Source organism: Anoplophora glabripennis, unplaced genomic scaffold (assembly GCF_000390285.2).
Source record: "Anoplophora glabripennis isolate ALB-LARVAE unplaced genomic scaffold, Agla_2.0 scaffold88, whole genome shotgun sequence".
In the NCBI taxonomy this organism is placed as follows: domain Eukaryota; kingdom Metazoa; phylum Arthropoda; class Insecta; order Coleoptera; family Cerambycidae; genus Anoplophora; species Anoplophora glabripennis.
The window spans coordinates 297,391-322,081 of record NW_019416799.1 but is presented as its reverse complement, the minus strand read 5'-3'; the positions used below and the strand labels follow the sequence as shown (position 1 = coordinate 322,081).

General features: G+C 33.9%; 3 protein-coding genes across 5 annotated transcripts in view; 1 reads left to right on the top strand and 2 right to left on the bottom strand.

Moving 5' to 3' along the window:
* Positions 1-1,216: 1,216 nt before the first annotated feature.
* On the bottom strand, positions 1,217-4,210 carry LOC108911989 (signal recognition particle receptor subunit alpha homolog). The gene is made up of 8 exons (XM_018717085.2): positions 4,028-4,210; positions 3,514-3,916; positions 3,334-3,454; positions 3,132-3,279; positions 2,417-2,854; positions 2,055-2,357; positions 1,588-1,797; positions 1,217-1,502 (listed from the first exon to the last, which is right to left on the bottom strand). Exons 1-8 carry the CDS (start codon positions 4,142-4,144, stop codon positions 1,377-1,379), a joined length of 1,866 nt encoding a protein of 621 aa, XP_018572601.1. The 5' UTR covers positions 4,145-4,210; the 3' UTR covers positions 1,217-1,376.
* Positions 4,211-4,915: 705 nt separating this feature from the next.
* Positions 4,916-12,676, top strand: LOC108912013 (acyl-CoA:lysophosphatidylglycerol acyltransferase 1). Of its 2 annotated transcripts, XM_018717133.2 has the most exons (6): positions 4,916-5,066; positions 5,292-5,387; positions 8,942-9,150; positions 9,437-9,651; positions 10,747-11,011; positions 11,073-11,479. In XM_018717133.2, exons 2-6 carry the CDS (start codon positions 5,362-5,364, stop codon positions 11,477-11,479), a joined length of 1,122 nt encoding a protein of 373 aa, XP_018572649.1. In that variant the 5' UTR covers positions 4,916-5,066; positions 5,292-5,361. The 2 variants fall into 2 exon arrangements, with proteins under 2 accessions (XP_018572649.1, XP_018572648.1); XM_018717132.2 differs by lacking the exon at positions 4,916-5,066 and having other exon boundaries at positions 5,362-5,387; positions 11,073-12,676.
* Positions 12,677-16,913: 4,237 nt separating this feature from the next.
* The window catches only part of LOC108912012 (teneurin-a), a 225,486-nt gene continuing 217,708 nt past the window's right edge, over positions 16,914-24,691 (bottom strand). For both annotated transcript variants that reach the window (XM_018717129.1, XM_018717130.1), the window contains 7 exons: positions 23,906-24,095; positions 22,529-23,825; positions 19,898-20,065; positions 19,643-19,843; positions 19,259-19,589; positions 18,853-19,030; positions 16,914-18,798 (listed from right to left, as the gene is read on the bottom strand). In XM_018717129.1, coding sequence (XP_018572645.1) covers positions 17,798-18,798; positions 18,853-19,030; positions 19,259-19,589; positions 19,643-19,843; positions 19,898-20,065; positions 22,529-23,825; positions 23,906-24,095 — 3,366 coding nt within the window. In that variant the 3' untranslated portion in view covers positions 16,914-17,797. The remainder of the gene's footprint in view (positions 18,799-18,852; positions 19,031-19,258; positions 19,590-19,642; positions 19,844-19,897; positions 20,066-22,528; positions 23,826-23,905; positions 24,096-24,691) is intronic.

Here is a 24,691-nt window from a genome sequence, read left to right as displayed (position 1 = left end):
ATTAATTTATTTAATATTTGCCTTTTCGTAGATTTTACCGAATTAAATAATTTGACTTCATGATTTATTCGTACATCGATATACTTTTCACATTCAGCCCTTACAAGTTCTATTAAATGATTACAATTGTTAGGCAAATTATCAAATTGATGTTCATGCAAATTTTCAAATATGTTCACATTCAGAAAGTTTTTTAATACATGATAAACAATTTTATTTTTCTGTAGCCTAGGTGTTCTGCTTTCATCATTATTTAAATATTTTATTAATTTTTCTGCTTCTTAGAATATTACTACATCTCGAGATGGATACGTCAAACAACCACGATCTTGAATAAAAATTAATTGACTACGAATACTGAATCTGAAATTAGTTTTGTTTGCAATTTTTTTAATTGAACAAAATATTTAATTAATTTTTAGCTATCTCGAAATGACGGGAATTGGTAAAATTTCATAAAAATTTAAGACTCGCGTAAAGTAAATAATTACTAAAAATATTTTACAGTAATTCATTCATTATTTTATAATAACAATATCACGTTAATCACTACACTATGTGGGCGAACAAAATTATAAAGCTAACCCTGGAAACTTGTGACGTTAACCGAAAAATAGCGTACATATTTACCTTTTATATATTCCTTTTTTTTACTTACCTAAAGGAAACTTTTCGCCTCTCTGCATCAACTCGATCACTTCTATTTATACAATGTTTTACAATACACTTGCCCATGATAAAACGTCTAATTATCGAAATCACAGCGATGCGTACACACCAAATGCTAGGACACGACTGAGCGCTGGGCCCCGAAGTGTTTTCACCAAAGTCGCTCTATAAGCCAGTCTAGGTGGTCTATGATTGAGAGGTATCGACACTATCGCGATTTAGACAGTGTCGTCCCTACAAAATTTTGTATCATACTGCACTGAAATATAGAACCGTAAAATTTCAATGCCATTTCCATTTTTAACCTCTAGATGGAGCGGAAGGTATGTACTGTTTTTAAAATGATTATAGGTTAAGTACGACCTCGCTGTCTATGTAACGTAGGCTAATATATAAGTGACACTTTTTTTTAATCTCGATGTTTTTGTGATGAAGAAAATAAAATGCAAAATATTTATGGAATTAAATAGTTTATTGTAAAAAATAATGAATGTAATTTATTAACAAAAAATTGTATAAAACAACTTAATTATATAGGTAATAATTATATAAATAATGAATTTTTAAAACGGACACCTCAAGAGAAAAAGATAAAAATGTAGTTATAAGGAAAAACTGGAAAAATACAACCACAATAGATAAGAAACTAGGTAATTACAACTATTAGGTACAATCCAGGATTTAAGATACCTATAAGGCAACTCTTTTCATTTCATAAGAGAATGCACAACTGCTTTTGCATTCAATGCTTTTAGATCTGTGTAAGTCTGACCCGTTCCAACGAAAACTATAGGTTGTCCTGTGATATAAGTCATTGAAATAGCAGCTCCAACCTAGACAAAAAAAAAAAAAAAAATACTAACATAAAAAAGCAATACTCCTTAAACTTAAAAAAAGTGTAAAAACGGATGTACTTACTTTATCATCAATAGTGTCAAACTTTGTTAATACAATGCCATCTATGAGATGGGGATTAGTGTTGGAAGAATAGTCGGCCAGTGCCTGATTAAATTTAACAAGTTGATCCACAGCCTCGTTTCCCACTAGAGCTTCTCCAACAAAAAGAACCAAATCGGGCTCGTTCACTTTTATTAGCTTAGTTAGAGCCCTCATCAAGGGTTCATTATCCTAAAATAAAACAATATAAAATGTTAAATATTCAAGATCTCCCAGAAATCGGTGCCAAAATTCTAACCACATATTTAATTCAACAAAAGCAACATTTGCCTAATAACTTTTTTACTTGCCAATGCAGCATAAGTACTATACTGTTGCAACTACTCTGCGAGCTACATACCCTGTCCAGCATTGATTTACACTTCATGTAACGTGACGTTCGCTCAAACGTACATAACCTTAGTCCAAATTAAAATAGAGAACCTTACCTGCATTCTGCCGGCAGTGTCGACCAAAACCACATCTATTTTAGACTCTCTCGCGAACCTAATAGCCTCCATCGCTATTCCGGCGGCATCTTTCCCGTACCCCTTTTCATAGAGTTGGACCATTTGACGGTCCCCGTGCTTTTCCGGAGGATGCAAAGCATTCAAATGTTTCATATGGGTTCGAAGTTGTTCTACGGCACCGGCTCGGAAAGTATCACACGCAGCAATCAGAACTCTCATATTGTTTTCTATTAACCAGAAGCAAATTTTCGCTAAATTTGTGGACTTACCTACCCCGTTCACCTAAATTAAACGATTTCAATCAAGAGAATTACACAAAATAAGTGATTCTTTATTCTTACCCCACAAAAAATCATAACGTAAGGTTTGCTTTGCTTCTGCGCCTCGATGCAGTCACGTAAAATATCGACGCGTCTCTTCGGGCTCAATATTTGCACCAAGGATTCCGTAAGGGTGTTTCTTACTGTGGAGGCTACACTGTCGAAAGTCCCCAGGACTTTCCCTTCTAGTTTTGCTGCTACCGATTCGCACAATTTCATGGCTATGTCGGCAGCCACGTTCTTGGTGATCAGATGGTCCTTCATCTTGTCTAGAACCGGTTGCATGTCGGAAGCAGTGAGATTTTTAGATCCCACTAAGCCTTTGAGTAAAGAAAACATCCCACCCCTGGAAGGTTTGGCCGTCTTTTGCTGGACTTCCACCTCTTCTTCCTCCTCGTATTCCTCGTCGCTAGATTCTACCTCTAAATCTTTGATAACTCCTTTCATTTGACCCACAATCTACAAAAATATTGTTTTTTTATATTGTGACATTGCAAAATTTCTCTAACTGGGCTCATATAATCTTAAAATTTAAAAATAAAAAGTTTTCTTTAAAATATTCATTCTAAGTATACAAATTTTAGTAACCAGAGATTTTGGATAGCGGTTATCTATTTTCAAAATCATTAAAACATTGCGGTAACTAAAATTATCAGAATTATAAGAAAAATTTAAAGAATGTACCAACGCAGCTTTTATCATAAGAAGAATAACACATTTCATTTTTTTTTGGTACCTCAGTGTCGGGAGTAAAGTGGCTCTTCATATCCTCTGGTTTACCCATGGTCCTTTCCAAATTCTGGAGATCCTTATTAGTACCTCCTAAATCCCAAACCCTCGGCTTTTTACCAGCTTTTTCCGACGGAGGACTCTTCGGACTTTTCCTATAAAAAATTTTACATAAGTAATGAGAATGGATCGTTTACAAGATAACTTACTTTACTTCTGGTTTCTTTTTTTGTAATTTTTTTGCAAGTTTAGCTCTATTTGCTGCTAACGTGTCTTCGTCAATAAGCCCGTTCTCTTCGGCTTTTGGAGATGAAGGAGGGGATGTTTTTGCTACAGAATAAGTGTTGTTTTTTAAAAAAAAGTAATTGTAAGATATTAATGATATGTACCTTCATCTGCAAAATTCACTTCCTTTTTCTTAGAAGCCTTTACAGGCTTCTCTTCGCCTTTTCTTTCTATCATAGAAGCTACAGTTTTCTTTGATTTTACAGATTCCTCGAAAGTTCTCATCTGCTTGGGCAGTTTAGCCTGCAGCTTTGACCACTGCTCGGCAGCCTGCAAAGTGGAGTTATACATATCCATAAAATCATAATCCAAAAAGTATTTTCCATCAGCCAATTCATTTTTGTATTTATCCCTGAACTCCAAGTGTATATCGTTCAGAAACTTGTCCACATAAGACAGCTGTAATATTTTCTGATATGCCACCACAAAAACCAAATCAAATTCATTATCTAGTTTATACTGAAGGGATAATCCATTATGGTCAAATGTATTTATTCCCGTCCTCTCCTGCAGATAAAGGTGTGCTTGAATTAATCTGTCTAATTAGAATTTATAATTAAGTGAATGATTTTGTTACAATATTGAAAATCAAATTTATAACAAATGATTGTTTATTACCTGTAAAATTACATTTCTAATTAAAGCATTTACGGAGGGGGTAAATATTTGATTGGTAGTTTGGAAGCACCATAAAACGATACCTCCTTTACTAAAAATTGTAAATAAATCCAACATATTCGACAATTACACTATTCAACTAAAGACAACACGTCACTGTCACTACTGTCAGTGTCAGGTGTTACCATGTGGAATGTCAATTTTTGACTATAACGTTTTCTGTTTTATCGATTCTAAAGCCTCAGAGCAAGGTGTGTTCCATTTTCCACATATTATATTGTTTCATTATGTGTGTTCCTTTTGCTGCTCCAAGATTGTAAATATATTTAGAGAATGGGTAAGTGATGACAAAATCGGTTGAAGAAGAAAAAACAAAAACTCTATTAGCTGTATTTTATTTACCTGAGACCTCAAATAATCCCTTGTTAATATGCATACAAGTAAATGATACACTATTATATCGTTTTTTAGTCTGACAAATCTACTAAGGTACGTAAAATTCTAGCATAAGTATGTTGCTATAGTGTCATCCTACCCTTAGGTAGACAGCGTTGACTAAGATGTCCTACATAGAGAAATTAGTATACAAGAATTAAATTTTCTATGGATGTCCTCTCGATGCTGACAGCCTAAACTTTTCTGAACTGAATAATTGAATGAATGATTCAATCAGTATTACAGTGCGTTCGATTTTAACAACTAGATACATCTTTCCATGATATCTTTGCCTTTTTATCTATTGTAACTAAAAAAGGATAAAAAATATGAGGAGCACCATGATGTTAATATCGAACTTACCTAAAGATTCTAAAGAATCCCTGGTTTTGACATTTCTTGACATTAGGTGAATAACGAAGAAGAAGAATTATGTTTTCTGGCAGTATCGTTTTGTCATTTGGTTACTGTTGCTCCTGTTGCTTTTAATGTCAAAACGGTTGTGAAATTATTTTCAGTAACATTATTCGGCTTCTGATTCATTTAGTAACTATGTATAAATACAGCTTTAACTTTAGGACATATAATCGGTAAAAGTGCCAAGGTAATAATTAGCAAAGATAACTTATCTGGAATCAGTAAATATCAAAATTTCACATAATTTTGTATAAGTACTTCCCTTAACTTTACCAGATGAAAATTATCTCTCTTTTATCTAAAATGTTGGTGCAGGAAAAACAGTGACATTAATGTTTAATTTTTCTTCCTGTGCGGGAAAATTATCGATTTTTTTCTTGGTCATAATGTCATAAAAGTGTTTTTTTGTTAGTTGAAGACATATATTGGTGACGTAATTATTGAGTTATGAACAGTAACGAAAAAAATAAATCTTGATAAAAATGGATAACATCAGAAATTTGTTAAGGTAAGTATTATGATGAATAATAATGTAACCTAATTTTATACTCGGTCATACGTTGCATTGCAATTATGTAATTTTTGTAATTATTTCCGTGATTATCACCTCAATTATCACTGGAAATAGTCGTGTATTCTTGGTGTAAACAGTGGTAATTCATTCATGTTAAGGAAAAAGGGAAAACATTGATCAAACATCGACATAAACAAACCTCAAATAATTTTTATTTTCTATTAAAATAGAATTGATTTCAAGTAATAAGTTGTTTTAATAGCATTTTAAATAAAATCATAATTAATCTTGATTATTTGAGATAAGTATGCGGTTTAATTTATATTTTCAATGCCGCTGAAACCTTTGTTAAAAAAATATTTTATTATTTACCTAATTTGTACTACAGTTGACTGAATGCACTTTTTGTTTTGATTTTTCTTAAGGGTAAGGTTACGGGTAGATTTTCTATAGTGTTTCCATTACGTAATAAATGTGATATATACATATTTTCATAATCTTGTTATGTCTAGCAGGGGCGATAAAATTTGAGATGAAACATTTTTATCTCTTACTTGAGTATTTGAAGGAGAAATTTATATATTTTTATGCTCAAAATTTGTATAATTACTATACTATATATTTATACTATACTATAATTTTTAAACTGAGGCGGCTTAAAAAAGAATCGAAAATCAAATTTATAATCAATTTATCAACGCAAGAAAATAAAAAACACTGACTACAGAAATCGAATTTTATAAAATGAAAATTTTAATCCGCTTTAGTTTAGGAATTTAAATTTCCTACACTGCTCTTCTAAATTTTATGAAACGAGATTTGAGTTTCTATTTTATATTACAAACAAGTTTGTTAATAAATAGTCACGCATCATTTTCTTCGTTAATTAAGTAAACATGGACGGTTTTCTCTACGTTGATGATTTTCACAATTAAGAAACACGCAGGTGAGAACCCTTACATAATCAATAAATCCTGTGTATTTGCATGTATTTGCGCTACAACAAGGGGTCCAATCCATTGATTCCCCTAAACCTAAATCTAGCCGATATTAGCGTTACCGATCGTTCAACAATTTTGAGAAATCACTAATTAAATATTTATAAATACAATCGAGGTGCGATTACTTATCAGGTTATGCTTAGTCATACGTAATATACCTAGTCATTGATTTACAGTAAGATTATTACACAGTAACCTCGATAAAATTACCTAGTTATATGTATTGTAAAGGTAATTTAACCAGAATATTTGTTATTATGAATTCATGCAACGATAATGACGTTTTATGTTTAAAAAATATATCTACCTTATTTATCTTTAGGTTTAGTCATATGTAATAATTTAAAAAACTGGCATTGAGAAAAGCGTAAAAATTATCTTGAACGCATAATCCAAGGGCTTAACAAGACACGGGTTGCCGACATAAATTATATTGTCTACTGTCTAGATATCTTGCTAGTTATGTATTTTGTTTGATTGAAATTAAAGCTTCAAGGCGAGCGTAGTGTTTTTCGAAATATGCCTAGGTATAATAATTTTAACTAATTACGTTGTTTGAAGCAACTACTCTGCGGACTACAGCCCTGTCTAGTAAACATAAGGTCAGCTTAATAATGTCATTAATATAACCTAAGACATATTTTCCATCCTGCCCTTTCAAATTTGTGATCACTAAGTACTGATTAATGGTTTCATAAAGGATAGCAGAATTATATTTTAGGTAATAACCAGAATTAAAAAAATGTTTACATATATAAAAAAATCTTGATGTCGACCGGTTATCGAAAAAAAAAATTTCCATATACATACATCGATAGTTACAAATAAAAAAATCAATGTTTCACAAACACTGCTCAGTAATATCCGTCTAATTTCCATAATATAAGTCCAATTTATTAATTCCTCATAGATTATTATTTATCTAACTCTCCTCTCGCCTTTAATTCTGTTTGTATGTTTTACAATAGTAAATGTTACATGTTATAATTTCGTTGTTTGAATATCAATTTTTTCTGTGCCCGATACGCATTTATGTTATACCACAAGCTCCAGTTATTTGTTTACTTGCTATTATCATGTCTTTTAACAATAATTATTCTTTATTTACATAACCTGAATAACTTTTCCAATGTTCTTTGAACCCATATGATTAACCTCTCGTGTCAATACTAGGGATGGGCGGTTATTGAAAAATAACCGGTTATCGGTTAACCGGTTATTTTTCTTAGTCGGTTAATCCTGAATCGGTTAACCTCTACCTAAAAACCGGTTATTGAAATAACCGGCCCTTTTAAATTTTTGTGAGTGCTCTAATTTATCTCTGTATTAAAAAATTGTGTAGTCATGCATCTGATTTAAAAATTTATATTTTTTTACTTTTATTCAAACACCAAGCAATGCTTATATTTATTTTTTAAAACTTTATCAAATGGTTAGGTTTTCATGTCGAGGAGAAATAAAACATTCATTTGACAGCTGAAATTTATTGTTATTTTGACACTTCATAATGACCAATATGTTTTGTCCCGTCAAGGAAGCCTAATTAGCGTAGTCCGACCCACAGATCAATCGGTTTTACCCTAAATAGAATGTCCGGCCGACGATGGCTTAAGTCTGATCACAGCAAAATAAATATTTATTTATTTTATCTATGCTGTGGTCTGATCTACTATCAAGTTTAGGGATAGAGCACAATATATTTTAATCGTACAGTGAGCTAGAGCTAAAATTTTCACTCGGTCCCGGTAAAATAACCGGCACGCGGTTTTTGACATAAATAATCGGTTATCAGGTTAAACCGAAGTCGGGAAATAACCGGTTTTTGACCGGTTAACCGACACACAATAATCGGTTATTCATTTAACCGGTTATTTTTGCCCATCCCTAGTCAATACTCAAATTAGATATTTCTAGGGCGGAATTATAACGCAATCACAATTTACTCTAGGTACGGCGCGGATTAGTCTCAATTTGCTAAATAAATAAATTTCGGCTGAGTTGCTTAGTCATCGATGAAGGTCGCACGCGGTGTGGATCATACGGCATGTTAATTAATTTTGCTTATTATTTTCCATTTGAATTTATTTGGGACGCTGTTTAATCACCACTTTATCCGGTTTGAAAATGTCAAGGAAAAGTGGTAGTAACGTTTCTGCATTGTAATGATTTGGGGTTTTAATATACGTATTTATATTTAGGTGCGCTGCTATTTAGAGGTTGATTTGATGGACAGATATGCTCACACGTTAATTTATTAGTAATTCTCACGTCTTTCGTTTAGAACTTTCCTTTCATTCTTTTAAATAATTTAATAATTTTTACCTAACAGAAAGCGATGTGAGCGAAGCTGGACCTAGAAAAGTTACATCTTAAGGTGCATTTACACTAAGCGAACGCTTTGGCTCACCTTTTCTATTGTATAGTAATTATGTTAAAATATAAATTTTGATCAGTGTTTTCTCCTTTGTGCAGTAGATATTTGTTGTTCTGTTATACTGTAGCGTTTATTTTGTGAATCATTGTACGGAAAATATTTTTTTGTTTTAGGAATTGGTACACAATACCAAAGGGAATCTTGAGGCTGTGTTTTATTTTATTAAATAATGTGTACTGTATTCCTACGTACGTTATATGGATGTTTCTCTTGTCGCCCCTTAGAAAAGTTAACCCTGACATTTACTGGAGGATAGAGGGGTATTTTTTCCACTGGTTACTGGCCATGGTATCCCTGTGGAGCTACTCGGCAGGCTATGATAGTAAGTCCCTATTTGTCTTATATTCGTTCTGGACGCAGAGAAAATGCTAGCAAGTAATCGAATCTGTTTGGCTCTAAGTATACAGGGTGTCAAAAAAAATAGACATTTCTTCGAGGACCTGTAATACTCGTCAAAATATATAAATAATTGTTTAATTTTTTTGATTGATTTGTATAATTTTACATTTCTCAAAAATTCATAATCGAAAATATTTGCCCACAAATGTCTTTAGGTTTATTGCATTATTTTTTGGATATTATTGAATTGACATCATTATTTTTTTTAGTTGTGGAGGTAGGGGATGATATAACGGAGTGTCTGGACGACCGTACCTTAATAATAGCCAATCACCAGTCGACGGCAGATGTGCCTTTACTATTCGCTTGTTTCAACCCGAAAAAGCAAGTTTTACCAAATATCATGTGGATCATGGATAGTTTATTTAAGTACACGAATTTCGGAGTAGTCAGCGTATTGCATAAGGATTTTTTTATCATGTCGGTAAGTAGTCTGTGATTAAGTTAACTTGATTGGACCGTATAATTTTTTATCGCACTGGCTGTACATTGTATGCCATAAAAACAATACATAGTTTGCCTAATTAACTTTTTAAATGTGTGGTATAGTCTTTCTGAAGTCAATTGACATGTATAAAAACGCCTAGCAATAAAATTTAATGACATTCATAGGCGTCCTTAAAAAAGTCCCTAAAAAGGTAAAAAATTCTAATAATTTGTATATAATGTGTGAAAAATTTCTGTTATATGTTCATTTGACTAACAGCATATTTTAATTATTTATGTCCTCAAACAATTTTATTATATTGATGGTAAATTTCGTCTTGTTCCGTTTCAAAAGGTCTCCAAAATGCCATGCTGTAATAATATTACTAAACAAAATATCCCTATTATTTCTCCCTTTCACAGTGCCTATAATAAATTCCAAATTCCGCATTGCTGCACTGCACTGCTAGGCCAATAAAGACAAAAATTGTAATATTTGTTTATATTTTATATTTACCTGTTCATATAATATTTGAAATTCAAAGTTAACATACAGCATATCTACAAGTTACATTTTTTTTTTATTAATATCACCGAATATTTGGTAGAAATATGCTTGAGTAAAGAGGAGAAATGCAAGAAAGAAGCTGATTAACAGTTTCACTAGTCTTCTGTTGGTTATTTTTTGTTTCACAATACTCACGATAAATTTAGTTATTTCTTAACTGTCATTCTTGTTTATCTGAAAGTTTCTTGTATTTCCGTATTAGTCTAGTGTGGGTAAAATTGTAATAATCAAGTGTGGTTGTTATTACAACTAAATCATCTTTTGTGTTTCCTGCTACAGTTTAATTATCAGATGAAGATTTTTACCTACAAAATTAACGACAGTCGTTAGTTTGAGTTCAGCGACTGTTTGAAAATTTAGAAAATATGTAACTCTTGTAAATTTTATTGAATTTCTTCATAGTTGAGAAAGTGTTTGATTAATTCTCGAGAAGCGATATTTTTTTGCTAAAATATGTTTGCTTATGAAACAGTCGGCTTTTAAAAAATTTTTAATCCTCTGGTTTAGGGTCAATTTTCATTTTAGGGCAAAGACAAAAGGGATAAGTCCCTTCAAGCACTGGCACAGCATATACTAGACGCGTATCTGCCGCTAGGCAGGAAGTGGTTGGTGTTGTTCCCTGAAGGTGGCTTTCTGAGGAAGAGGAAAGCTATATCCCACAGGTATGCCGAGAAGATGAACTTGCCCAAATTCGAGAACGTATCGTTACCTAGAGTAGGAGCGATGCAAATCATAATGAACATGCTCGGACCTAAGTCAGCGCTAAACAATAACTGTAATTCCGTTAACAGTAAGTTTAACTGACGTTTATAAAGTTTTCGAGTGTTAATATGTACTTTTTTGCGTCGTAGATCAGGTAGCAGTATGTACGAAAATTCAGTGGGTACTGGACATTACAATCGCTTACCCGAACGGATGGCCCATAGATCTAAGTCACATAGTGTTCGGCCACCGCGATCCTTGCCAAACGGTCATCTTTTATCGGTTGTATTCTTTCAGTGAAGTTCCCGACGATTCGGACACCATGACCAAGTGGCTCATCAAACGTTGGGAAGAGAAAGAGAAGATGCTCGAGCATTTTTATAAGACCGGTGAGTTTTCTAGTGAATTTTGCCATAACGAGATGTGCCCCCCGAAAGTCGTACTGCAGGACTATTTGAGGTTTCTGATCTTACACGTGTTTTTTATCGCTTCGACTTACATACACATTCAAATGTTTGCAGCTGTATACAATTACTACAATTACTTAGTTTATTAGCGTTGTGTTATCGCATATTTGGTCTGTTTGGTGAGGTACTATCTGTAGCTCCAGCGTAGTGGAGTTCGACTGAAGCTGCTCAAAAATTTATAGCAACTTTGCCTTTGGGTCCTATTTTGGAACCTAACCTCATCTAATCTAAACCAAACATAACCTACTCAAACCTAACCTCTAAAAGTTATACAGACTAGATAGAACAAATTAATTCTTTCGAAATTTCTTACAGCTGTTTAACTGTAAACCTTAAAGTGTGATAAAATTTATTTATAAAATACAGATTCGACATCACCTAACCTCGACGTTGCTTATAAATTTTCGAGTAGATTGTAAACATACGAACGTTACTTTTCTTAAATAGTGCGAATTTAAAACGTAAACTGTATTAATTTATTTCTTATATCAAGTAGACCACAGTCTTATTTTTTAAGTACAGCTTCTTCACTAGTATAAATAGTACCGTAATTTTAAGGCGACGTTTTTGAAAAGTAACAACGGATTCGTCGGAGAAAGATCCTCACCGGACAATCAGAAATGCGAAAGTCTTGTCCAGCTATTTTTTTTTTAAAAATAATTATTCCTGACAATTGCAATCACGTTTCGCGTTGTTCATCAAAGCGTAGTAAAACCAAACTCAAAGTGGCTGTTAAAAAAATAATAATATGGATCAATGTAGGTTTAGTTTGGAATACGTCAGTGTTGTTCATAATTTTCGTTGGTTTTATTAAAGGTGAAGTAAATAAATAGTCGTTGTTATATCAGGTATTACGTTTTAATGTATAGTCAATTTTGAACCGTTTTGTATCCCTGTGTTTGTGAAGTTGCTGGCTGATTTTATCTAAAGAAGTGAACAGACCTTAAAGTTTTAAAATTATCAAATGGAAATAGTTTTGTTTCAACGAAAATACAGCAGATTCCTGGATTTTATCCGTGAAAATATAGGAGGAAGCCATAGAAAAGTGAAAATTATGACATTTTGCCATACAAATTTTTTTCGAAACTTGAAATTTTTGAGATACGGGAACTTTAAAAAAATATGTATATTTATAAATATCTTCAGAACAAATGAAGGTATAGAATATGCGATAAAATGACATTCAATATTAATAATTTAAGTCTCAAGTCTAGTGGTATAAAATTGTAGCATTGCTACTGAAAAAAAAAAAAAAAAATTGAAAAAAAAATTGTCAATTGAAATGCAATTTTTTTTTAACCAAGACGCCTTGATTTTTTTGCATAGCTTTTACCAAACAAATTAATAATTTGTAGCGATGATACATTTAAATAAATGTAGAATTTATTTAAATGCTTTTTCGTTTTTGACATGTTAGGTAACACCCTGTATAATTTTAAATTTACCTAAACGCTTCTTTACAAATTGGTAATTTATGTCATAAAAGCAAAAAAATCTGTTTGTTCCATATGTGCATTTTTTTGTTTCAATTCAGAGAAACTTTAGAGGTTTTTTTAAACTTACAACCCTATATTTAAAAAAAAATGTGTTCTCTGTCGATTCCTGCATTTTTGCGGATGAAATTCAGGATACCTTTTGGATTAATAATTAAATAATACCTGGAAACTTTACTTCAAATAGAAATTGAATATTTTTGTATATTTTGAAAAATATAGTGTATAGTTTGTTAATGTTATTGTATTTATTAATGAAACCAGAAAAAATGTTTTTAATTATTGAAGTTTGTTGATAATCGATAGACAATATTAAAAGACCCTGTCGTTTTGTTTATCCAAAAAGAGATGGAAAATATAGTTGTTTTTTTGTTGAAAAATAGTAAATAATTTAGTCAGGTTTTGTTTTTAGCGTCCCAAATCGACAGAAGTGAGACTGTACCTTTTGCTAGTCGTTTTAGAAACATATTATCAGAATAAAAATATGTGAAATGTTTTACAGGGATCATTAATTGTAAGCAATAAATTAATTAATCTTTGAATTAGGTGAAAATTAGGCAAAATTTTTATATCGACTATAATGTTTGCCCATACATATCGACGAGAGTTCTTGGGGATAGGCTCGTTCTTCTTTCAATATTGCTTAATAAATGTTTAAATTTGTTATAACCTGAATTGGTGTCTGACACGAGAGGCTCAAACCAAGACGTCCACGGGATTTATATTTTGTTCTAGCTAAAATGATTTAGTTTTTTTATTTCGGTCACTGAATACCTATGTATTATTTATTTTGTAATTATTTTTGTATAGAACATATTTTCTTGATCTAACTTTGACATTTGTAATAAAAAGTATCTCAAAAAAGTGTTTTTATTGCACCTTCCTTGACAATTGACAGTGACAATATCCGAAATTGAGGTTAGAATACGTATGAATTGCATCGACCAATAAGTAATAACAGCATTATACCACTGTGCCAAATTAATAGCCCGTGGTTCATTCTCAACATGTTAATATGTGCGAAAGGTGAGGCGTGCGGCAAATTCCATGGGCGTATCATTCTAGAGGGTTCTGAAAATTCTTAAATACAGAACAGTTATTAATTGTACTTTTAACACCGTGTTCTTACATTCCATATGTTCTCCATTCAACCATTCCAAGATTTCTCCTTTTGTTGGTAATTTTTTCTATTCATGGACCTATGATAAGAGGCATTATCCATGACAATCACTACAGTAGATTTAGTGTGAGGCCAAATAGATGCAATATATTTGTCACATACTCCACTATCCTCGTGGTAATTTGCTGTTCAATTCCAATTTGTGTATATGGGAACTGAAGAAAATGCTTCTCGTTTACTGTTGATGTTTAAGTCAACCCTGGAAGGTCCATGTTTCGTCGAGATAGTAAATTTTCTTTTTTGCAAGGATAGATTTCTATTCTATTGTCTTTTTAGGCGCTTGTAACAATAGAACACTCCAATGCGCGCGCGCGCAGGTTAAATAAAATATCGGAACACTATGCGAAATGAATAGCACATTACAGTATTGTTTTGGTAGATTAAGAAGCAATAAAAATTGTTGTTTGATTTATGTGACTATTGCCTGCTACTTCAGCATCTGGAGTTTGAATGACAAGAAAATAAACACGGCTATTAAAAAACAATCTCTTTATTTCAAAAAACATTTATAATACTTAGATTATCTTAATAAAATAATATAAATTTATTTAGCAGTTAATGTATAAATAAAAATACTGTACAAATAAATAAATGTATCTGAGTTACAAATAGAAGGAACAGCATATCGAGTATAAACAATTACCAGCAATATTATAGACCTGTAGACAACATATAACATTCAAATCATTACATTCGTGGTATAGCGCGGTTCCATATCTAGTTAAGTTACAAATCTCTTCAGTTTATTGCCTCTGCCTGTAAAATTGGGCCGATTCGTTTTCGATAGAGCGTTCCCATTTCGATCTGAATATTGGAAACTAACCAAACATGGACCCGACGGTTATTTTTATTTCCAATAAGTAACAAGGAGCACACAGAATGGATATACTATGTGGCAGGCGTTAGAGTGAAAATATATATTTTTCATTATAGGTAATAAAATAAAAATTTGTGATGTGACAAACTTGCAAGGTACATAGCAGATAAAGTTCTTCTATTTTATATACTTTTTAAACATAGATCAGTCACAATGATATATTGGTAATTGAGTAAAGCAATACAACATATATGATTAATAATTTTATTCTCCCTATCTAAGATAAATTCGTTCTTTTAATTTTAAATTATTAAAAAGGTAATAACTGGACTATATTTACAATTTTTTTTGATACCTCTAGTGATCATATCATTCATTCGATTTATCTTTGGCTAGTTGCAGCTTTATCGGTTTCATTAATTTTTTCAAGAAACATTTGAAATACGTTACTGAAAATTTATTATCGTTCTACGTTACCATTAATGTACGACGTCGATGACAAAAGTAGTCAAAATGCTTTGTATACACACAATCATGCATTTTCCACTACCGAGAAACAAAAAATCTAATCATGACACAGTGGGTGGGACTCACTATATGAATTGTTTTGTACATATCCGACTCTCTAGATTTACTTGCTGAACCAGTCACAATGATGCAGTAGGCAATCCACGGCCTGCTGTGATTTTCCTGAAATGATTTTTTGGAAAATTACGATTTTTTAATTAAAAATTTGTTTATGCAGTCTTCCTCGGCATCGCTTGAAACCATATACTTGCTAAGATTTTAAATTTATTGTTTTCGTCTCAGTTTTAAAAATCTAGAAGGCATTGGAAAGCCTGAGAATTGCCCAAAGCCCCAAAATTGTGGAAATAGTGAATAATTATTCACCACAGCCTTCTAAATTTTTAAATTAAAACAAACTACAAATTCAAACATTTGAAGGATGTTTAAAAATTTTTTCTGTATTATGAACTTATGAAATTTGAGTTAAAAAAGGATTAAGATTATCTGTTAATATAAAAAAATCTAACAATATTTCTAAAATTGCTTGTAAGGAAAACACAGCAAGCCTTGATCATTGTATTTGGTTTCAGCAAGTGCATCTAGGACATAATGTGTTTATAAAAAAAAATCATTCAGATTTTGTGTCCCAAAAAAAGTTTATGGAGTAAGGACCGTGTTATACACCAAAATCCAATATGAAATTTGTAAAAATTGGTAAAGCTATGGAAAATAACAGATTTTGGACAGTGATACTGATAAGGTCACACAATATAAATGAAGATATGCCGATTTGGTCTATAGAAATGATATTGTTTCTTTTTAAAAAGGAAGTATAAAAAATTATACGTTTTTTTGTTCAAGATTTAAAAAATTAAAAGATCAGGACTGTTATCATTATAACACTGACTGTCTCAGTCTCAGGGTGCGCCAACCTCAACAAGTTTTGGAGATTTATTTTCTGAAAAAAATAGCCAAAAATTTGTTTGAATATCAATGCGAGAGATACGTGATATTCGTTTTTGTGTGATATCAAATAACTTTTGTGAATTATTTGTTTTCCACCCATTTTTTAGACAGAATCCAGTGGTGTACATGATATTTTTCATAGCTTCTGTTTTTTTAATTTTAAAATAAACATTTTTTTATCGTATGATCAATTTTTGAATATTATGAATACATACAGGATGTCCTAAAAATAGGTGCCAAAATTTTAACAATGCATTTAACTTGTCAATCATTTTTCTCGAAAACCTCGTAGATTTTAATGTAATGGTATTTTAAAATGTTAAATAATTGAAAATAAATAAAATGAAGCACAAAAATGGGAACAAATTAGTTCGCATGCGTTACTTATGTATTTTGTGATTTTTTAGACAGTTGGTGTTGCTTTAATGGGTATAAAATACCGGACAAAAATGTGAGTTTTCAAAAAATGTATTGGATAAAAGCTTACTTATTTTTGGGACACCCTATATTTACGCGAGATTTTTTTGATTTTTGAAATTTGTGTAAAAAACATTTTTCTGTAATTAAACTGTTTTATGATACACTCGCGTGTGTCATGTGTTCTTATTTTTGATAAATTTGTGAGATCTATCCACATCACACTTAATCATAAAACAGTAGAATTACAATTAGGTACTATACCTTTGAAATTTGAAAAATCGAAAAATACAGGGCGTTTTATTTTTATCGAAAACTAAACCTGAGCCATTTTTAATTTTCATCCGTCTCTGGAAGCACGATAAACCTTCCAAAAATGTGAAACTGCCCACCCTGTAGATTTCTTTAATCTTTTTTGCACCTCCTACGGTTTAATCACACTGTATATATTGTTTTCCATTTTCAAATGTTTTTATAACGGAACAAAATAGATTTAACGAATAAATAAATTTTTGCCTTTTAACGGTGCCGTAGCTTGTAATTCTACGCCTGCGATGATAAAAACACATTTTAAAGATATATTTGTGTTATCGAAAGAGTCGGGGGTTGCGTAGTAATAAAAATGGAGACCTTGAAATGTTTCTTGAAAAGACTGGAACAAGATTAGTTACTATTCCATTCACGTTAATTTTATTTCTATTATAATAATTATGCAAATATATTTACAAACCTGATTTGATATAAATTTTGCAAATCAATAATCAGTCATATGAGAATCAATGTATATAAAAACAGTTGATCGTGTAAAATTCATACCAAATCGAAATCACATACATATAGGTAACATATTGTAAATAAATAATATACATTTTTGGCATCTTTGAAATTCTTACACAAATAGACTTTGGTTTCTGGTATAAAAAGACTTACACTGTAAGCTTTTCAAATTTTTTTTTTTTGGTACATCACACTTAGGTAATTGAATAGTTTCATTGTTGTTTGAAGTCAATTTCTTACTTTTGAATCACTAGCACAATTCGGAAAAGGTGAACCACCAGCGGTCTTGGCAGGACTTTTTGATCTCCCGTTTTCTCCTGCGCTTCTTGGAGGACTCCGCCTGCTTCTTGGCGAACTTGATGTTGTACGGATCCTCGGCCAGCTCCGGGTACTGCTGGACGTCGTGGATGTACTCGCCCTCGTAGTTACTGACGTACCCCATCTTGGAAAGCTCCTCGATTTCGTTGGTGCTCCATTCCACGCTGCCGAAAAAGCCGTTTTTGTAAGACTCCTTCTCCTTGTGCCAGGCTTTCCTGATAACCGACAGTTTCGCGTGGTGGAGCAGCCTCTGCTTTTCCTTCTCCACGGTCGTTCCGTATCTCAAGTTGATCACGGCGTTGGATCCGTGAATTTTGACGTCGAAATAGTTGTTCCCGCTCCCGTTTTCCCTAGCGATCTCGTGGAAGGTGGTGTTAACCTGACCCTGCAGGCGTTTCAACTGCCCCTTGTCGTCGTTCGCCTTCCAGGTTTCTTCCTTAACGAAGTAAAAAGCGTCCTGCTGGGCGCTGTGGACGACAAACGTGAACGGAAGTAGGTACGATCGGTTAAACACGGAAGTGTACACGTCTCGGTATATGGCGTTTGCTGCGGGTACGCTCGAAACGATAGCTTGGCCGCTGCCTGTCTGAGACACCACGATTCCTTTTCCGAATGGCGGTTCGGAGGAAGCTCCGATTTTCTTAGGCACCAGGTCTATCACGTCCGTTTTCAAAGCCGATTTCGAGAATACCGACAAGTTCGGAGCCGTTTGCATCTTTCTGGTGTTTAAATGTGCCAAGAATCCCGAATGGATTTCTACCGAGGAGGACTGCATTGTGAGTTGGCTGCTGAGGGTGTCTGTGGACGGATTCCAAAACGTTGGAGGCTGAGTGAGAAGTGGGGGCACTCGACCGCCGGGAAGTTCGTCTGGAAACAGCTGCGGAGCTAGGCTCTTCAAGTCTTGCCCTATTTTCTTTAACCAGTCGAGATGGTCTGGAATGTTACGTGTAAAATTTTGGAAAAGAGGTTTTTGGACGGTTAAATTACCTTTCGGTCGATTTCTGTCAATTCCGACATTGATAGGATCGTTTCCATTAAATCTATATAGATGCAGTTGTGTTGGTGTCGGCACACGCTCTAATACGTTTTCCCAAAGTGGCGACATCCACTGGCCAATAAGGGGGTCATACACTTTACCGTTAGGCATGTGCACTAATGATGTGACCTGAAATAGAAAGTTTGTTAAGATTTGTCTACAGGGTGTTTAGTTTAAAACTCCCCAGCTCTAACATTAATGACCTCAATTTAGATCTAGATGGCGCAGTACACCAAAAAGTGAAATAAATTTGGTTGACAGTGGTGACATCTTAAACGTTTTAATTACGCCATCTGTTAATAGATAGTTCAACTAAAATCTCAACTAATGTTCTTGAAATTTGGTATGTGGACTTACCTGATCCAGTATACCGCCACAAAAATCTATAGGAAGATACAGGTACGGGTTGGAGTCGTAAACGATATGTCCAAACGGAGATCTCATAATTTCCCGAATACCTTCTCCGTACTGATTGAATATCATGACTGGCGTACCACACTGGTCACTAGCCACGTAATATTTGTGTCTGTACACTTGGGCATATATCAAATGTCCTCTATTGTCGTATACCAGAGACATAAGTTTGCCGTCTCTGGGCGAGTAAATCTGACTAACTTCCCTTGGATTTCTTTCGTTGTTGTAGAAAAACTGAGTCACATTTCCGAAATTATCTTTTCGTGCCGACAGTCTAAAAAAAAGTAAGAATTACTTGTGTTACTTACACGTTGAACACCAATATACCTGTCCATGTGATCGTAGAAATATCGCACATCAAATCTGCCTCTTTTGGTGGCCCTTACGAGCAACCCTTTCGAATTGTAATGGAATTTTTCCTCCCTGGCATTCTGAATCACCAATCCCCTACTGTCGTATTTGTATTGGCCTTCGCCAAATTTGATAATTCTATCCATTACGTTATATTCCATAGGAATTGTGTTACCTCTAAAAAAGTAGAATATAAATGTTGTCTGCATTAAAAAAGTATTAGTATTTTACCTGTAGGTTAAGGAAAGCATATTTCCATTGTCGTCATACCGGAAGCCCCACGGTTCTTGAGCTTCGACACCCAAAAGTTGACCGTCACAGTCCCAGGTATAGTTCTTCACGTTTGTGTAAGTATTTACACCGACATTCTTAGTGTAAGTTCTTGTTTGGGAAATTCTCCTACAACACACATTTAATTACATTTTTGTGACTAACTCTGTTGCTACTTAGCCTGTAGCTCCTAATTAAAAAAAATGTATTTACTGTTCTAGGATTGCAATTGGTAATTTTTTTGATGCAGCTTTTAATTTTTTTCTTTTATGCTGACGATTTAAAATTCAATTAAAGTGATAAATTTAATGAAAGTATGAACATTACTACTTTACTTATATGTACATATAATCCTTAACTTAACGTGACTTGCATAAATTATTTTGTCCAAAATTTCACTTAATTTGCGAACTTTGCCTAATAACGGCGGAATTTACTTATCCAAATATTCCAAATTGTAATATGTACTAGAATCAAGCAGGCTCATCTTACTGTTACGCATTGTTTTTTTGTGGGTAATACGGTTGCGCATTTCCTGAGCGAGTCATTTGCGGGAATGTTTTGTTGTGTTGTGTGAAAATTGTGTTTACTGTTTTCTCGTGTTTTAGAATTTAGATATTCTTTTGCACAATGTAGTTAGTTTTACCGTACTGAGCAATTATACTCATACTGCCACTAATAGTTTTCGTCATGTCGCCATCGACGACGCCGGCCGTTGTAGTTTGTGGTTAGTGCTAACTTATAAACTTATGTAATTTGACAGACGATGGTCAAACGTGTGGTTATCGTTGTTTTTTTAATTTTTATTTTGTGTTTCATCATTTATGTGGAATAATAATGAAGGTGATTCATTTTTCGGTAAGTAATTTTTGTTTTTTCAAACTGATCATAACCTAAATTTGTTTACTTATTACAATATTTTATTTTTATTCTGTTCTCATGCGATTTTGACTGTTGGTTGACTTGATTTGCGGCGAATGGCTTGAGAAAATTGAATTAAGCGATTTTTGTAAATTATTTGGTTCAGCAACAAAAAGTTAGAAAGTTTTTACCGCAAATAATACTACAATAATCCCAATATTTGAAATTTTGCGCTTGTACTTGTAAAATTTATGAAAGTTGTATTTGTATACTCAGCGCCGGACTAGGAGAAGAAAGCGGCCCGGGAATTTTTCAAACTAGCGGCCCTAAAAAAATTCTAAACTGACTTGGCTTGCTATAGTAAAAAGTAAACGGGTTTTACTAGTTTACAGTTTTGAAATAGTCGTTATTTATGTCGAGTTTTCTAAAGTTGAGAAGATTGAAAATTTTTAAATGTATTATATATTTTATCCATCAATTAGTTTAGGATTTCTTTTAAGATAATTTTACCTTGCATTCGACTACTTTTAAGCGCTTTACTCAGTAACTTTTTACTAGTGACTTCTAAATCCATCAAGCTTGAACCATAGAATACGATTTTGTATTCTGTATTAAATAAGACATGAAAATGTGACAGCCTTAATCTAAGAACTATTGATACTATAGGTTTTACTATACAGGGTGTCCGGAAATTATGCGTCAAGACTTCAGGAGGTGATTCCTCACAAAAATTAGGGTCACAAAGTCCTATAACAATTTTTTGAAAACTCAATATTAACGGAGATACAGGGTGTCACAAAAAAATTTTTTTTTTTAGTTTCTCAGATAGGTAATTTTTTTATTTATTTGATTTTTTTCCAAGTCTTTCCTATGTATTACTAGTGCCCTTGTAGATTTATGTTCCAAATAGCTATGATGCAAATACTCCAGTGACAAACGGCCCAACCTGACCTTAATCTTCGATCTATGGCCCACAACTTTTTTGTTTTCAACGCATGAAAATGTTTGAAGTCGTTTTCTCAGAAATGGTTCATTTTATTGTATCGCAACAAGAGATACTTTTTTTAAATAATTTTTGATACTCTTTAACATGGTGCTGTTCAAATTTATAAAGCGGTGAAAACAAAAAAGTTGTGGGCCATGGATCGAAGATTAAGGTCAGGTTAGGCCTTTTGGCACTGGAGTATTTGTATCATATTTGGAACATAAATCTACAAGGGCACTAATAACACATAGGAAAGACTTGGAAAAAATCAAATCACAAATAAAAAAGGTATCTAAGAAAAACTTAAAAAAATTTTTTTTGACACCCTGTATCCGTTAATATTGAGTTTTCGAAAAATTGTTATAGGACTTTGTGACCCTAATTTTTTGTGAGGAATCACCTCCTGAAGTCTAGACGCATAATTTCCGGACACCCTGTATATTACTCGCTTCTCCCTGCCTATTAGTGTTTAACTCACGACTGTTTGCGGTTTTGCAAATAATGAACTTCCTTTATCCCAAAAGGATATGTGGTTTAACTTGCATGCCTCTTAAATAAATTGTCCCAAAAAAAAACATAACTTTCCATTCTAAAAAAGTTTCAAATTTATGAAATATATCTATTAAATGTCGGGTCAAGCGGCCCTTTCGGGCCGCGGCCCATCGGGAATTTTCCCTTTTTTCCCTATGGCCAGTCCGGCGCTGTGTACACTTTATTTTATTAGAAAAATACTTCCTATAACTTACCCGTGCATATCATGACTAAACTCCATCCTGAAAACCTCCATTCCGTGAATGGTCAAAGCCACCTTCGTTTCCAAAAATCTAGAATTGGTGCTGCTGGAAAACAGGGCAGTGCCGTCGAATACGTTCGTTTCGTTCGGTTTTGGCTTGATCACCTTAAAGGGACCTATCATTTCCAAAGCGCCAGTCTTATAGTTGTACGCTAAATTGTACTGCGGCAGATTTTGACCCCCGATTCTCCCCTGCGCCGTGATAAGTCTGTAATTATTGTCGTAGTCGTAAGTAAACTTTGCATTGCTAAGTCCAGTTTTGGCACCGTAGTCTATGCGTTCTTCCATGAGCAAACCACCGATATATTGATAATCCCATCGGTACTCCAGGTCTTGCTCCACATGGTTGACTTGACTGGGCAATCCGGACGTTTCTGAATACTGATATAAAGTTTTACCATCGCCGTGAACGATTTCTTGTAGTTTACCACTGTCGTAGTAACGGTAGACAATTCTGGCCCCATCTCCTGGGAAGACAGTTTGAAGAAGTTTTCCGGAATGTAGGAAGTGTTGGAGGTATGATCTCGTGCTACCTGGGGGGGTATAGGTCGCTCTCAGGAAGCCTAGTGAGGGTTGGAGGCTGAAAGAATGCTTCGTGCCGCTCGGTAACGTAACATGCCTGAGTCCACCGTTGTCATCGTATGTTAAAGTGAAACTTCTTTGGCTAGCTAAGGTGATTTTCGACAACATATTCGTATCGTCGTAGGAGAACATCTGGGTGCCATCCAGTGGGCTTGAAACTTCTGATAGCAGCCCGTGCCGGTCGTAACTATATTTAAACTCGGACACGCCCCATTTCCAGCCGTCGATTCTGTTGAAGTTGTCGTAAGTTATATTTAAAACGTCGGCCCCGTTGTAAGGTGTGTATAATAAAGGCAGACCGGCGGGGTCGTAAGTTATTGTCAGCAGAGGAAGCTTATCGTGGTCAAAGAACGTTTCTTTGCTGGTGAACTGGTCGAATTCAATTCCTAAGATCTTGGTTCTGTTCACGTAAATTTCACGGTAGAGGGTCTGTTGGGGATTCCTTACGTCTCCTACCAGGCTGAAAGAGGTCGTCATGTGGTTTTGAATTCCGTCTCCGAACGTTGTTTTCTGTTCGGACCAAATTGGGAGTAGTTCAGCTTCGACTGGCAGCGCAGCTTCCAGAAGAGGATGTCTCGTTACCGCGGAGACTTTCATCGTGCCGTCGTACGGGGTTTTTAACGCGACCGTTGAGTTTGTTAGCGTAACGGCGTCAGTTTCTTCTTTACCTAAAAAATAGATTTTGCATTGAGTGAAAGCGAGTAGCCAGAATACTTTGGTTTCAGTGATCGTTTGGATCGAAACGTACCGTTAAGAATTATAACATGCTTGTTGGCCTTTCCTTTTATGTTGAGTGTACTGGGAGGTTGACTGACGTAAACGTCTAGCCCTTCCGTTTTGGATATCTTGGAGGAAAGCCTTAGGGTTTCTCCGCTGGGTAATACCACGCCTGTAGCTCTGCCCAGGGAGTCGTATTGGTATATGAAGGTTTCACATCCCTGGAGCAAATGAAAAGTTTGATGCAGAAAGGTGAGCGACTGTGGACGATGAACAATTTAATAATCTAAGTACGTTTATTGGTATGGTTTTAGCTTGGTTTGCAGACTTCTCCCAGCTGTGGCAAATATTCATGTGAAAGCATTCGAGAAGAAAAGATTTCTAGACCAAATTAGAGAAATACAACCGACACCAACTTCACCATGAAGTGGAGGGAAACGGTGGAGTAAATAAGTAATGTTTCATTGCAAAACACAGTGTTTATTGAAAGCTAACTTATATGGATATGTATATTAACTTTGAATTTCTATAATCATTTGGCCAAGGAACAAGGCAGGTATCGCCAGCACGTTGGCGAACCAAAAAGGGGAAATTGCTTTTCTTACCTCTCACAGGAAATGTATGTACTAACAAAAAATGTTAAATAATCCACAAGGGTACCTAAAAATAGGAAAAGGGAGGAATATCTGGCAGCAACCTATCTACTTTATATGAGTAGATATGCTGTCTTGAGAAAACAGTATTATTCCCGTGAGATTTGACCAATATCACAGAATCAATTGAAATCCAGAAATCAATAAAAATCAAAAACCAGAAT